Source organism: Pogona vitticeps, chromosome 4 (assembly GCF_051106095.1).
Source record: "Pogona vitticeps strain Pit_001003342236 chromosome 4, PviZW2.1, whole genome shotgun sequence".
NCBI lineage: Eukaryota > Metazoa > Chordata > Lepidosauria > Squamata > Agamidae > Pogona > Pogona vitticeps.
In genome coordinates, this window is record NC_135786.1 from 36,597,715 (window position 1) to 36,614,417 (window position 16,703).

General features: G+C 41.7%; 1 protein-coding gene across 1 annotated transcript; it reads left to right on the forward strand.

The window, feature by feature from the left end:
- Nucleotides 1–5,502: 5,502 nt before the first annotated feature.
- On the forward strand, nt 5,503–16,493 carry FAM83C (family with sequence similarity 83 member C). The gene is made up of 4 exons (XM_020782353.3): nt 5,503–6,683; nt 9,340–9,507; nt 11,674–11,798; nt 13,121–16,493. The coding sequence occupies exons 1-4, from the start codon at nt 6,144–6,146 to the stop codon at nt 13,998–14,000; spliced, it is 1,713 nt and encodes a 570-aa protein (XP_020638012.3). The 5' UTR covers nt 5,503–6,143; the 3' UTR covers nt 14,001–16,493.
- The last annotated feature ends 210 nt before the right edge of the window (nt 16,494–16,703 follow it).

The window sequence follows — 16,703 nt, forward strand, 5'->3', positions numbered from 1 at the left end:
AGGGATTGATGGCAGGTGGATGTATTCCATCAGCCTGTGTGGAGAACCATGGAGAGTGGAGAACCATGGCTGGTGAGGCCACCAGGGGATATAAGAATGACATCAGTGTTGTCCTGTCGGATTTTGACAATGGCCTTCTGCACTAGCAGAACCAAAGGAAACATGTAAAGCAGGCCTGTGGACCAGCTGATCATAAAGGCATCTCCTAGGGAGAGATGGCCCACTCCTGCCCGGGAACAGTAGCGGCTGCACTTCTTGTTGTCCAGTGATGGAAAGATGTCTATTTGCGGGATGACCCACCGACGACAGAGGTGATGGAAGACAGCATTGTCCAGAGCTCACTCGTGGGAACAGGACTGAAGCCTGCTGAGATAGTCCGCCAGGACATTCCCTTGGGCTGCCACATGGGCAGCCACTTGATAGATGTGGTAGACATAGCACCATTCCCACAGATTGACAGCTAGGTAAAGCAGGGGGAGCGGATGGGTACCCCCTTGCTTGTTAATACAGAACACTGCCATCGTGTTGTCTGTTGCAATCTGGACCACCTACCCAGTTAGGAGATGCTCAAATGCCTGAAGGGCCTTGGTAATTGCCAAGAGCTACAGATGACTGATGTGGAGGCATGCTTCCGCCGAGGATCAGAGACCATGGGTCATGAGGGAATCCAGATGCGCACCCCAGCCTGTCAGGCTGGCATCTGTGGTCAGCTGAATAAAAGGAGACAAGAGGGCCAAAGGCCCTCCCTTCCATCCATTGGACGGATTATCCCACCAGGACAACTGGGAGGCCAGTTCACCCGTGACCTGCAGGAGCTTGGATGTGGGATCCAGTGGCACCCTGAATAGAGAAAGGTACCAGGCTTAAAGTGACTTCATTTTTAAATGGGCATGCTGCACCATGGCCGTAGCAGATGCTATGAGGCCAAGCAGTCGCTGGGCTTGAAGGGCCAGTACCCAAGCCCCATGGTGAAAGGAACACAGCATGATCCGGATCTTCAAAATCCTGTCCAGAGGCAGTGAAACTCGACCTGACAAAGCATCTAGTATGGTTCCTATATAAGTGACTCGCTGTGTGGGTCACAGCATCGATTTTTCCAGAATGACCCGGAGACCTAGGGTCAATAGTAGAGACAGACTTAACACCATATCCTGCTCGGCCTGGGCTTGAGATGGCGCTACCAGCAGCCAGTCATCCAGGTAAGGGAACACCGTGACGCCTTGGAGACGAAGATGCGCTGCCACGGGGGCAAAGCACTTCATGAACACTCGTGAGATGGTCGACAACCCAAAGGGGAGGGCTTTGCATTCATATGTCACTTCCTTAACTGAAAATCTCAGAAACTGGCAGTGAGTAGAATGGATGTAGGCATCCTTGAGTTCTATGACTGTGAACAAGTCACCTTGGCTGAGCATCTGAATGGTGGCATCCAGAGAGACCATATTTAATCACCGAGGAGTGATATACACATTCAAATGGTGGAGGTCAAGGAAAGGACAAAATCTCCCATCCTTCTTTGGAACTGTGAAATAACAGGAACAAAACCAGAGAAAGACATCCAGATGTTGCAGGCGGACAATTGCATCCTTTTGAAGCAAAGCTCTAATTTCATCTTCCAAAGGAGGAGAGGGAGTAGTGGTTTTAAGGTGGCCTGTGATAGGGGAAGTGTCAAACTCAATTGTTTAGCCCCAGGCTATAATGGAGAGGACTCAGGAGTCTGAGGTGATACGAGCATGCCAAGAGTGAAGGAAAAGGGGCAAGACGGACGGTGGGGTGTACGGCTGCTGGCAGAGGGGGAATGTCAAAGAGTTTGCCGGGCCTTCCAGTCCTGGTGGTGTGTCTGCTGGCAGGTGCACTGGCTACCCGTCTGCCAAAAGGATGGTGAAGGGAGTCATGACATTTGAGGCTTCTGGCAGTCCTGGAAGGCTCTAGAGGAGAAATGCCAGCATCTGGCTGTTTTCCTGAGCTTCAAAAGGTTATCCAGGATTTCATCTGTTTTTCCATTGAACAAGCTGACTCTGTCAAAGGGAAGGTCCTTGATTCTCACCCTCACGTCCTCTGAAATCCCTGCCGAGCGAAGCCAGGCATGGTGGCGCAGGGAAACGGCCACGGCCACCTGTTTAGAGGCCGCATCCAAAATGTGTCTGGCAGCAATGTCCTCTTGACAAGCCAGGCCCATTGCCTCATGATGGAAGGACAAACCCTGTGCACAGACATCCTCAGCTGCTGCCTCAAGAATGGGTGGCACCAAATTCCATAGGTGGCAATAGTAGGTCCCCATGGTGGCCGAGTAGCTGGCCACTCTCAACACGAAGGAGGCCAGAGAATACATATGCTGGCTGATAACATCCAGCTTATAGCCCTCCTTGTTATTTGGCATCGACAATGCCTGATTCCTTGCCCTGTTTTTTTGTGGCATCAACCACAAAGGAGTTCGGCAGCAGATGTTTTAACAAAAAGCCAGTGTTCTCCCTATAGGTCTTGCAAAGGTTTTCCACCCTCCTAGGTATTTGATAGGATGAAGAGGGCTTTGCCCATGATTCCCTCATAAGATCTGACATGCCAGAGAGGTGGGGCCTGATCATGAGTCATATCCTCATATAACTTATCCACCTTTCATGCTGCTGGTTGCTCTAGAGCTAAATCCAACACCTTCACAATGTGAAGAAGGAGTTGAGAGTACGAGGGATAGTCCTCAGATGGAAAGGGGGGGGTGATTCTCCCCTACATCAGAACCCAGTGTGGGGCTATTCGGCAGCAAGTCATCTTTTCCATTTGACACCTGCAACTTCGAGTCCAGAGGAGCACAATCGAGGGATGGAGAATAGCCTTCCCAGCCGGGCGGCAGATGGTAGGTATTGACATCGATGCAGGCTACCAGCCTACACACATCCCCTCTAGAAGAAGGCCATGCTGGGGAACAAATATGGTCCGGGGCTGCCTGTCCACTCTCAGGGCCCGGTACTGGTCAGTAAGCCTGCTTTGCCTCAACAGCGGGAACATAATCCAGAGGCAGAAGGCTCTTATGGGGCCGTGGAGGTGATGGGAGATAGAAGTCACCCTCGGGTTCTGTAAGGCGATCTTCACCATGCTGGTACCACGGTGAGGGCGAATAGCGAGGGTAATAGTGACGCCAATAGTAGGGGTTGAACCTATAGAACCTTGAGTAAGGGCGTGGGCCGGGTTCAAAGCCATCAGGGTCAAAGAATGTGGCATAGTCATAATGATGTGGTCTTCTATAATCCAGGAACTTGTCTCTGGCAGCTGGCTGATGCCAAGGAGGCTCAGGCTCAGCCGGTGGCTCCAGGTGCTGGGACTTGTGAGTCCTCTTCTTAGGCACATCTCAAGGTATGGAACCAGGTGGCAAGGTGGAACCCTGGCCAGTGATCGAACCCAGAGATGATCTTGGGCTAGCCTACACAAACTGAACAACCTCAACAGAGGTGTTCCTCCAGTCAGGAGAATGGCTGATGTATGGGGATGGCAAGGCCTCCGGCACTGGGGACGGACCCTCTTTGTCCCCTGACAGTATACTCAAACATACCAATAGTGGTCGGGATGCACCCGGTACCAATTCCGACTGCACAGTTTTTTCTGACAAACGGCAAAGTTTCCAAGTCTTTTTCTTTTTCTCCAGGGCCAATACCGAGGGAGGCTTTGGCGTTGATGCCATAGCCATTGACCTCGAGCCCGAAAACGCTTGGGGCTTGGATGCCATTTTAGGAGCCTTCGTATTTTTAGAAAGCAGTGGAGACCCAGAGATTGGAGAAGGCCACTCAGCCCGGGGTGATTCCATGAGTGTCCCTTGGGTTGGGACTTCTCTCATGGAGACATTGAAGCCTTAACTTAAGAGCCATCTTAATAAAGCCTTTACAAACTCTACAGAAGGACGGCTAGTGTTCATCCCCAAGACAGAACAACAGTGGGAGTGAACGTTGGAAAGGGGGCAATCTCATTAGGGCAGGACTGACACGTTTTAAAGAGGCCCAGAGTGGCCATAAACAAAGCTAAGGCTCTCCCAACCCAAACTAACAGTCAATTTCTTATTCTTTATCCAAACTCACAGAGAAGAAGAATTGTCGAGTAATCTGTAAACAAAGTCAGAGAGGTCCATAAAGTAAGGTAAAGGTAGCTAAGTGTTTGAACAAAGCACAGACATTCCTAACAAAGCTGCAGCAGCAAGAAAGGAAGTGAGGCACTTGGTGCTTGGGGCTGAGTTAAGGGTAGCATGTGGGAGATCCCGGCACCATGTGCTTGAGCTCTGGAATGTTCTGAGGCTGCTCTGTGGAGTCACAGATTAACCCCATTAGTGTTCATTCACGGAGACCACAAAGAACAACCTGGTATATTAGGACTATGCACATCCTGTCATTGTGATGGATGGATCTCTTTCCTGTTCCTTATTTAATTTCCTTCTGTGCTTCAGATAATTTAGGATATAGGAATCTCAAACCAATTTTTCCAAGTTCAGAAGAAATAGAAAGTATGGTTTCCAGATATGACAAATCTCAGTTGTATGGTAGCAGGGAGAGTTCGAAGAGAGTTGCACATGATTCCATGAAGGAACAAATCTTAATGTTATTGTAATATACAGAGATAGGCACACAATGTGTAGGGATAGGCACACATTGTAGTAGGTTGAACAATATGGATGAATTATGCCAACCTACCATCATGTAGCTGTGCCTTCCTGGAAATTTTTCTGTGGGTGCCCTTGGGGAGACGTGAGAAAAGATTCTGAGTTGGGGTAAAGCTAAAAACATGGGAGAGGAAGAGCCAAGACTTTACAATCAGTTAACAGAGTTTTAATTAAAAAAAATATTTTAAAAAATAGAGTTCTTCACCTTGTCAGCTAATGTGAGTCTTTAGTGGGAGTCCCTTAAAGGTTTTGAGTGATGACACAAGAAGTGCAGAATATTACTCAGACCACCTGGAGTCACCGGCCTGTTTTTTACAAAATCTATACACTGCTTCTCATGAATATTGTTAACCCATGAATAGAACATATAATGAGGATGGGCAAATATGGCTTCATTATCAGATGCCACTCTTCAATATATCGTTGCTATACCTAAAGCTGTTGCCCCCAAAGTCCTAAACCTAAAGATCATTGTTAATTAAGTATTATGAAAAACAGTTTACCTTACTACACATTTCTGTTGCTATTGAAACAATATTGAAACAAAACATATGCATTGGAGATGACAGCTAAGTACAGCCCTATTCAGAATTAGGGAAAGTTGCAAAATCTATGGCTGATAAAAAATAGTAAAGATTACGGTGTGCCATCAAGTCAGTTCTGACTTGTGGCAACCCCTCTTCAAGATTTTCTAGGTTGAGAGTACTCAGGAGCGGTTTACCATTCCCTTCTTTCGGGGGCACCCTGAGACTGTGCAGCTTGCCCAAGGTCACATAGGCTGCCTGTACTCACAGGACGCACAGTGGAGAATTGAACTCCCAACCTCTTGCTCTGCAGCCAGACACTTAAACCACTGAGCTATCCAGCCAGCTCTATAGCAAAAGGACTTTCCAAAAAGAAAAAAAAAACTGATAAAAATACATAATAAGAGATGCAATTGCCTTCCCCTTTTCCAGACCAGCTCAGTGTTACGACATTGTTTTATAATCTATATATATATTTATAATTACCACAAAAATCTACAATAACCTTAGAACAGGTTTCAACATTCACATTTCTGCTCTAGGCACAAGAACTGGCAGAACAGGTTTCTGGGCTTTAACTGCAATATAGAACTTAGTTCAGGGTTAGTTAGGGCGGGAACAAGCCTCAGTGCTTGACGAAGTGTGTCTGAAGACGGCTGCTCCTGTGAAGAAGGTTGGGAAAACCTTTCTTGACATTTCGATGAGGAAGTCGGTTGCCAGTTGGGCACCAAAAACAAGAGTTTCGAGTAAATTATTTCTGCTTCAACAGACAAACCAGAATAAACGGAGAAGTTTTTCAGAAGCTTGTTTTCTCCTTGGAAGAGATGGCTGTTTAAGAAAGGCTGAAGACAAAGGAACCAACTCCATCTGCCAGATCTAAACTGTGGGAGAACCCCATTAAGAAAGGAAAAAAATCTGGAGCACAGAAAGGCAGCACAAGGTGAAAAATTAGCTCAAGAGGGACAACACTAAATGTTACAATGTTTGGCTACCCAACAACTGAGGCAATGGGCTGGCTCCAGAAGAATTATGGGAACTCCAAGGGGACAAGTGGGCAACTGAAAAGTCGCCTAAAGGATCTGAAGAAACCTTGGCGGAAGGAAATTAGCCCTTCAATGCTGCAGCACAGTGAAACCGCCAGACTGGCTGTGGATGCCTTTCTGGAAGGGGGCAAAGCTGGCTATCTACAAGCTATCACTCAGGAAAATGAACTGCCATTTCTTTCTACGTTAGATATGGATTATATGAGCCAACATAGCCAAAACATCGCTGAGTCTCCAGTGAAGGCAGGGCTCACACGGGATGATAGTGCAGATGGAGCTTCTCTCCTTTCTGGAGTCACATCTGGAACATACTTTCCACTCATGTCCGATGTTGATCCTCCACAGCTGGAGCTTGGTTGGCCAGAGATACCAGCTCACAAAATATTTGGCCACACAGAAATCAGTTTGTATTTCCAAAGAGACAAGACAAATAATATTAAGGAAGTATTTAGGTCTCTAATAAGCAAGGCCCAAACAGTAAGTATAACATTTTATTATAACCTAAAAAAGGAGGACACGTCTGATCAGTGGCACTGGAATTAATTGGATATACCTGACTTCTTTTTTTATATTTTCTGTATGCAGTGTTAATGTAGTATATTAAATATTGTTAAGAATATACTCGAGTCAGTTTTCCATTGGTGACTGCTCTCAGTGCAGAATGATTAAATGTATTACATGGCATATTCTGAGCTTTAATATTGAGGTGTTGTAGGGGAAATAAGGCAATAAAAGGCTTATAGCAGAAATGAACTACCTGTATTGTTTCTGGTGTGTTATGAAGTCTTGAGGGAAGAATTATACCTTGATGCACGCTAATCCAGAACCTGGATAAGTTTCTTTTTTAGACAACAAATCCCAGAATCCCCTAGCCATGGTCATACTAGCTGGGGAATTTCTGGGATTTATAGTCCAAAAAAGTAATTTTTTTCAAAGCTGAGTGCGGAGGCTCACTTACATTATTTTTAATAAACTAATTACTGTCTAGGGTTGTGGACTTCAAAATAATAGGGCAGATGTATAGTACTTGAGTGTAGTGTGGATGTTATACCTTGAAGAGAGCTATAACAAGCTATATTTTCTATGTCAGTTTTTAGAAAGAATCACCCTTGCGCATTAAACTGTGAAGAAAATGTTAACTGTGCCATAATTTTTATAGCCCTTGGGAGCCAGATAGAATTGCTCCATGGACCACATCTTGCCCTAGATGCTGTTGGCAATTCTTTAACTGTTGCCCTTCAGAAGCTCAAGACAAGAGAGTACTTTGTGATGAGTCAGTCAAGAAATACACGTGGAAAATCTGACACCATAATGACTAGTCTCTGGTTTTTCTAGGAAAGATACAAATAGGATGCCAGATTCCTGCTGGTTTCTGCTCTGAGATACTTTTTGCAAAATCCAAGTAGATTTTCCACTCCAGTGTATAATGTTTCATGTCCATTTCCTTGTGGAATTCGACCAAAATATTCCAGCATGTGTGTTTTTAGGGATGTTATGAAAAAAGTGTGCAAGAGCTTATGAAATTATTTGATGAAAAATTGTAAAAAGATCTGTAAACAGATCTGAATCCTGCATACATTTCTTTCAAAATAACTTCTACTATTTTCAGTGTAAATCAGTTCTATTTAATGAGAGTTTTTAAAACTTAAGGGTTCATGCCTTTCAGGATGGATGCTCATATTGAAATCATTCAACTTATGGAAGAAGAAAGAGTTCACATTTGCATTAGCCTGAGCTGGCAAACTGCAAGATATACTGCATGAAACCAAATGCCCAGATAATAGGAATAACACTCTCAATCTAGTTTCCTTTAGAAGGAGCATGTACATTATTATTATTATTATTATTATTATTATTATTATTATTATTATTATTATTATTTATACCCCGCCTATCTAGTCATTTCGACCACTCCAGGCTTCTTCTTCATAGGCAGCATGATGAGATGGTAGAATTCTGAGAATTTTGGTAGGAAAATTCTGAGAAGGGGTACTCATGTGCTCCACTCATATATTCCTTGCAAAAATAGAGAGGTAGGGGGAATAATGGTTTTACATAGTTATTCTCTGTTTTTCTATGTGCAGCAAGTTTTGTACATGAAGAAGCATTTAGAAATATGATTTTCCCAAGTAAAATCTTGTGTGGGACCATTAATTCTATTATTATCAAATTCTAACACCCTGCTTTCCTGCAGGTATAGGTTACAGTCTGTATGTTGCCTCAGGAAAAAAAACAGGAAGGACATGTGAAGGGTGGAGGGATTAGGTGCAGTCTCAATTTGCACTTATACTTAGTGGTAATTGACATCCATGTTGCAGATCTGTAACTCAGCTGCTTACTAGAATGTTATCGTAAAATCACCATGAAAAAAGAATGAGGAACACGGAAGCAATGTTTATTAGGCAAGAGACCAGAACTTGTAAAGGTTTCCCGTATCGTTAATGATTACACGGAAGAGGGAAATATCATCAGGTATGGTTTCTCAAAACTCTAATGAGATGGGAAAACACAAATTATGAAATTCATTTTTCTGTATTATTCTTATGGCAGCTTCAAAAGTAAGTCAAGACCTGTGATGAATACTTTCACAATAGAAGCTTGTGTGACAGGAGAGACCTGACTGCATCTTCTCAATATATGTACATACATGTATATGTACAGTACATCTTTATGTATACATACACATACAGAGTCTTGTATAGTGGGAAATCAATAGTCCATCTGAAAAAAACATGGAGGACAAAAAAGAAACTTGTGGGAGGCAACTATCATGACATACCACTGCTTGTATTCTGATAAATAAGCAAAGGATGAGGATTTCAAAGAAAAGAGCTTATTTGGAAGCAACCTCAAGCCATAAAAATCAGTCTTTGTCACTTATTTGCTAAATATACTAGCCCTTCCATTTTCTCTAAGCAAGCTGAGAGTGTAATCCAATACAAGTTTACTTAGAAGCATGCTCACTTGTGACCAGTTGGGCTTACTTCCAGTGTATACAACTGTGGCATGAGTCACTAACCAAGTTTCTTGAACTCACTGCTATACAGCGGGGGAATGCACAGTATTTTAACAATGTGGGTCCACTGGTGATTTTTCTAAAACATCTAACTTCTTTTCTCTCCCATCTGTGCAGGTGATTGCAATTGTGATGGATCTCTTCACAGATATGGAAATAGTCAGTGATTTGATGGAGGCTTCAAGCAAACGACATGTTCCTGTATATTTGATCCTTGATGAAAAGAACCTAAAAGAATTTGCAGAAATGTGCCACAAAATGGATCTCACAATGGATGACTTCCCAGTATGTTTCTAGCTTTCTGGTTTCTAATTTTCTGAATAAATTATGGGCAACAATAAAATAACATGCGATGATGAGGGGTGCATGGAAAAATGTTTTTATGTCAATCCTCATTTTAACATCTCACCATTATAGGGATTAAAACTTGTTCATTCATCTATCCCAATAATCAGAAGGGTTTAACTCCTATTGCCTAGTATATCCTGCAGTCCTGTGAGAAGATTAGAGATTTCTAACAAGGTCTGTAACAGAACATTTCTGGTGGCCTTGAAGCTTCCTGTTGAGATAAACCAGGAAAGGCTCCTTTTTTGATGTCCTTCGATCAGCAGCAAATGACTCTTTATTCACATAGTTCTTTGGCAACTGACCTTGCTTGTTCAAAATTGAATTTTAACTGGTTTTTGTTTTCTTCTCTGTATGGACATCTTTTAAAACTGTGCCTTACATCTTTCACACTTGCATTGTTTCATGTTTTTATTTAATTGCCAGCCTCCTTATGTCCCATTCGTGGGACAAAGGTGGAATAAAAATACCCTGCTTTTCTGTGAAAAAGACCCTCAAAGTGGCTAACAACTCAAAAAACATGTCAGGCAAAACCAAAAGAGAGAGAGAGAGAGAGAGAGAGAGAGAGAGAGAGAGAGAGAGAGAGAAAGAAAGAAAGAAAGAAAGAAAGAAAGAAAGAAAGGACAAAAAACGCTGTAGCCCTTTAAAGACTTAATTGCTATATTTTACCTGTCTATTTCAGACTTTAAAAATAGAGATTAAAAGAAAAGTATTCATTTAGAACATAACATAAGAACAAAGTCATGAATAAACAATTTAAAACTGCACAATAAAAGACATCCAACCTTCAAAAATGTGCTAAACACCTGCCTGATTAAAAAGCTTTTTGCCTGCTGATGGAAGGAAAAAAAAGATAGAGTAAAAAGAAGATGAAAAGTTCTTGATGGCTTTCCTTCATCCACACAGTAGACAAAATGGTGCTAGGACTATTTATATAAACCCAGCTGTGCCCAAAAATAGTGGTGGGAGTTGCTGTGTTATTGACCAAAAGCAACATAGGATGGGACTGAATCTCTCTCCTCACTAGTTGTTTTCTCTCAGCCAAACCCACTTCTAGTCCTGGAGCTCAGATTAAAAGATTATGTTAAAATAAAAAAACTGGGGAAATAAAGAATAGACTTAGTGCCAATTAAGCTCCCTTACCTGTGCACCTTCCTTGCCCCCTCCCCCCCACCTGATTATACATACACAGTACTTTATGTACATTTGTGGTAGAGTTGAGTTTAAAATAATGGCCATGCTCTCTCATGGCTAATTTTGTCTTCTATAAATACGGGTGTGGTGTTTTTCCCCCTCAAGCATTTCCTTGAGCACTTACAATGAAAGTATTGTCTTTATGTTTCAGACCAAATCTACCTGGTCCAATATTATGTTTTCACTTTTTAAAGTTTTTTTTTAAGTTAGCCTCCCTTCTCTAACTCACACTATGCACGTTGGGGACAATCCTACATACTGTACTCTTTTAAAAAAACCTATTATAGCACAAGATTCTTATCTCCTCTGACTGCTTTCACTTCCAGGATGTTACAGGTCTTCCTGTTGTCAATAAATGATCTATGTCACCCAGAGCTACCGAATCCGAACATGATGTTAATCTTAGGTCACTTATGAGAGAACACATGAAGCAGCTCCTGGCCTTCCCTTCAAAAGCTCCAGTAGTTATTGTCCAGAATCCTACTGGTGTTTGAATAAGGTTCGCATTGCCATGGCTATTTGTGAAAAATGACTGAAATGCCAGGGTCCATCTTGGTTGTGTGCTTAACTGCACAACCATGATGTGCACAGCAAGTTACACAAACTTTATGTGAACAATAGGATTCTACCAATATTTAACCTACGTATATATTTCATTTTGGCTGCAATCCCATACCCACTTACTAGCTGTGAAAGGTAGATATGCATGGAATTGTACTGTTAATGATGATGGTAAGGAATCATGGATAGTGGATTTTGTATAAACTCTAAAATTAATTTAGATGTTGATTTAGATATACGTATATCATGCCAAAGCCAAGCTTCATATTCATTCATAAGGTCAGCACGGACAAAAAATGGCTTCTGTCTCTGCTCCTTTAAAATCTCTATTATGCCTTCTTCATATTTCAGAATATGCGCATACGCTGTGCGAGTGGAGACACATATTACAGCAAAACTGGCAAGAAGCTTACAGGACAAGCACTTGAAAAATTTATGTTGATAGACTGTGAAGAAGTCCTTGCAGGGACATACAGGTGAGAAATAAACAAAGCAGATAATGATGTTTTCATATACTAAGAACACATTTAGAGGGGATTCTAATATAGCTCAGTGGGTTGGAGTGTCTTTTAGTAGATGCAATACAATTCAATGGGATTTACTTTCAGCCAAGTATTCATGCAAGCAAACATTTCAGCACAGTGCATGCACAGTTCTAATCCAAATTAGCATTTCTTTCTTTGCAGCCATTTTAATATATTTACCTTGGATGTTGATGTATAACTCCCCAATCAGACCTATCATTGTTACTTGTTTTTGGGAGCAGAACAGCTCATCTCATAAACCAACATTACCTATTTGTTATTATCCTGCTTTATTCTCAAGGTAGAGGGGTCTAGATGCAGATGATGGAATATTACAAGCTGCCCCATACACCCAGATCCTAGAGTTCCTGAAAATTAAAAGTAACACTTCACTTACTTCATCTAGATTTCATTCACCTTTTCTCCATCCTCCACCCTAGAATGGTAAAAACAAGCAAGTCTCCTGTGCCTTTAGTTAGCCTTCTGAGACAGCACCACTTATTGAAGATGTCTTTTCCAAGATCCCACCTTCTTCCCTCTGACACAGCTCATCCCATCCAGGTGTAGCATAACGAGAGTGCTGGGTGGGCAACTGCTGGGAGAAGGGGTTCTGTTCCCAGTAACCCAGCTGCATTAAATATGGATCCAATTAGAGATGGGCACAAACCTTGGTTCAGAGGCTGGTGCTTGTTCGTAAGCACAGCACCACAAGTGTAACACATTCCCTTTCCCACCTCCCTGGCCAATGCCCGCCTCACCAGCTGGTATATGTTCCTCTCCTCCTCCTCTTCAGCTGTTCAGCCAGTCTCTGGCAGGAGCATGGGCTTGTCTGTCCCGCTTCCTTGTCTGATCGCCCGCTCAGACAAGGAGACGGGACAAGTCCATGCACCTGCCAGACACTGGCCGAACAACCGAAGAAGAGGAGAAGGAGAAAAGTGTGCACCAGCTGGTGATTGGGGCAATCCAGCTGGGGAGGTGGAGAAAGGGAACACGCGGCACTACAAACCGTCATGAACCTCCAAACCGAAGTTCGTGCCTATCTCTAGGTCCAATCAATCAACATAGTGGAATATGACACTGATGTGTGTGAAATAAACTTGGGAAACTGATTCTTCAGCTGCTCCATTTCTCAGCAGTCTGTGCTACAAAAAAGAAGGAAAAATTAAATGTTAAAAGACTAAAGAAAACAATCATCTAAAGATAATCAAAATGTGGCATGAGAGTAATTTAATGTATTGACGATTTATCCTCTCTCTAAATCCTTTCCTTTTCAGTTTCACATGGCTATGCAGCCAAATCCACACTGGCCTAGTAATCCACTTCAAAGGGGAAATTGTTCAAGATTTTGACAGAGAGTTCCGATGCATATACGCAGAATCTAGATCTGTGAATGAACTTAGTATCCCCTCTGCTGAAAGGTCCATACCTTCTTCTCACAGAATTTTACAGAAATACGAGCCTGTTCTAAAGGAGGTTCAAACAGAAGATCATGAAACCGCCAGCCCTTCAAGTAGCCTCTCCAATTCAAGCATAGGAAGCATAAAGAGATCGCCGTATCTAAACCAGCAGTCAACTACCCATAAACTCTGTGAAAAGAAAGAACAGACTACAAATGAAACACAAAATAATGTTTCAAGCGTACTAGGACTTAGTGATATGAATTACCAACCAAGGGATCTGCCAAACTCTAGCCTCAGTACTTCAGCAAAATTAAAGCACCCATTCAATGAAGCATCTAATCTACCAAGAGTGAAGGCATCTTTACTGTCAGTATCTTCACCAATACTAAGTGACAGGACAAGCAATGGGTATGATTTCCAGTTTCGGACTGAGAACTTGGGAATAAAAGGCAACAAACAGTGCCTCTACCCTGTTCAACCAGTGGATGATGTAAGCAAAATACAGCAAGATGGAGAGCCAGTCACTTCTGGATACAGTAAACTAGAACTCAACAAGCCTTATAAATCATTAAACAGTGAGATGAGTCCCACTCTTTCTAGTTCTTATGGTTCCTCTGATAGTACACAGGCAAAAAAGCACAGCAATATACAGAGAGGAGAAAAAAGGATGACTCTTGGTCATAGTAAATTGGATATGATTACCAACTACAACAAAGCAAAAGCAAAGCAAATTCATAGTCGATTTGAGTTGTAATTTATATTTTAAGTTTAGTAAAATTGTTTGCCTCCATAAAAGGGGAAGATGGTTGCAGGCACTGAATCTGTAAAAATTAATACAGAAAAGAAAAGAAACTCCAACATCTCTCATTTATTTAGTGTAAGTATCAGACTCAGTTCAAAAATAATGAAGAGGCTTAAGAAGGAGTCTAGAAATATAATTACAGAACTATGTGAGATCTGCAAACTGAGCTCAGCTACTACGGGCTTCTAGAGTTAATTCCTGAAATACTATATCCAGAAACCAGAAGAAATAAATGGCCAGTCTGAGACCTTCTGCCTCATGGACATGTCTACCAAACTATTTGGCAAGTAGATTCGACAAGATATTTCGTGGTTTGAGTGTGGGATTGTGATGGAGGATACCCCTTTGGTCATGAGGATCATTGGGTGACTTTGCATTAGTTGTTAGCACTTAGGTCAGCCTATTTCAATGATAGTTATGAAGGTAAGCTGAAAAGAAGGACGGCTACATCATCCTGATAAACCTGGAGAAACGACAGGATAAAAATGTCATCAGTCAGTAAATAAGACAAGGAATACAAACCACTCCCTAGATTGGCACAGAGGTTTCAGATCAGTACTGCTCCTTCTTTGAACGAGACATTTTACTGTGCCCGGCGTGTACTACTCCCCACTGCTCTCTAATAAGAGCTGCAAGAAATCCATGTTTACAGAGATGGCAAAAAACATCTACAGAAACAACAGTTTAAATGCTGTGCCTTAGTTTTCCCACAATTATATGATTTTTCTATCTTTGTCTTCAAGACATGGCAAATCTAAATATTAAGATGTATACATCAGTAGCAATTGATGTACTAATTATCCTTTTTTAAGAGAAGGGAAATACCAGTGGTGCCTCGCTTAACAAGTGCCCTGTTTAACGACGAAACCGCTTAGCGATGAAGAATTTGCGATCGAAAAAGCGATCGCATTGCAATGTTTTAAATAGGAAAAAATCGCTTTGCGATGATCGGTAAGCTGTTTCGCTTACCAATTATCGCATAGCGATCTTTTTCCTACAGCTGATCGGCGGTTCCAAAATGGCCACCAGAAAAAAAACATGGCCGCCCCCTGAGTTTTGGGACTGATTCCTCGCATACCAGGCAGTGAAAATGGCCACCGTATGGAGGGTTTTTGCTTAAAGGTTAGTTTTTTGCCCATAGGAACACATTGAAGGGGTTTCAATGCATTCCTATGGGCTTTTAAAAATCGCTTAGCGATGTTTTCGGTGAGCGGCGATTTTTGCTGCACCGATTAACATCGCTAAGCGAAGCACCACTGTAATTCATATGAAACTAACTGAAGATATTCTTATAACCCATGTGCCTTGTCGGTAGTGATCCTTGTTCCTGCATAAAGTCTTTGCTTTGGAGATTGGCAGGAAGGGATGTAAAAATACATTGGCTAGCAATGACATCTCTTGAAATGGTATGTAGCTCTATAATAGAGAATAGCATGATAATAACATACTGTGTGTAATTCCAATTATTAGCGTTTGTTTCCATGTTTAATACATACTGTACCTTAGTTATGCAGTGTGGATGTAATTTAGATCTCTGGGTACTGAACACTGATGTCAAGAATGTAAGAACTGTTCCAAAGGGTGGATATAGATTACTGGAATAATCATAAATATTGATTCTATACAGACTGTGAAATGCATTTTCTAAATTACAAGAATACAGTATATTGTAGTTATTAGCAGAGTACCTTCTTCAGTCAAATGGAGAAAGAACTGCACCACAACTGAGCTTGAGTTATGCACTTTGAAGTATATGTTAATTCCATGGGAGGGTTATTTGTGTACTTAAATATCTTTAAATAGCAAGACTTAAAACATGGTTAGCTCTGACTAGCTTATGCCCTCAATAGGGGGGGAGCAGATTGGCACTACTGATGCTTTTGTTTGTCAATCAAAATTCAATATGTTTCTTGAAATAGCAGTCAAGATTTTCTGGACTTGATGGAAGAACCTGGAGGGGTGTTGGTGTTGGCCTACTTTAAGTCAGAACAATCAAGGTGATCCAAATATTTCAGAATGTTATTTTTAACCTGAAAGACAAGCAACCCTTTCAGGCAGCATTTTTAGGATAGTATTCAAAATGACAGCAAATGGAAAAATTATGCAGATAAAGAAATAACTCATGTGCATTTCCCTCTACCACCCATCCCCTGAAGCTACATAGTTTCTCATCACATACTGGCTGGAAATTGGCCATGTTATTTAGAGTATTGGAGTTGCAGTTGAATGTGACCCGAAGGTACCTGGATGGAGAAAAGTGTCCTATAGCCAGCAGTTTCTTGAAAACCCCTGCTTAGAGAGGGTAGATTAATTTATTTAATTATTTTATTTTCCTTTGTATATTGCCTTTCTTCTAATAGAACACACCTAAAACAACTAAAAGATACATGTATTAAAAAACACAATAAATTAGGACATTAACATTAAAGCAGGATTAAACCAAAAGAATATTAATTTAAAAAGTTAAACCCAATTTTAAATCCATGATAAAAAATACTAATAAAAATATGTTGCATCCCCTTCTAAAAAATGCAATCCTGAAAAGTTTCGAGGTTAAAAGCCAGCTGAAAAGGGAGAGTTTTCAGCTGCCAAGGGAAGTACTGTAACAAGGGAAGCAACCTAGGCTTGTGAGGCAGGGAATTCCATAGACTGGGA

What these genes read in the sequence shown, in the direction of transcription:
- FAM83C (XM_020782353.3), top strand. Translation starts at nt 6,144, where the DNA reads ATGTTTGGCTACCCAACAACTGAGGCAATGGGCTGGCTCCAGAAGAAT. An exon ending in TCACAATGGATGACTTCCCA is followed by an intron (nt 9,508 to 11,673) that starts GTATGTTTCTAG and finishes TTCATATTTCAG; the next exon opens with AATATGCGCATACGCTGTGC. An exon ending in GTCCTTGCAGGGACATACAG is followed by an intron (nt 11,799 to 13,120) that starts GTGAGAAATAAA and finishes TTTCCTTTTCAG; the next exon opens with TTTCACATGGCTATGCAGCC.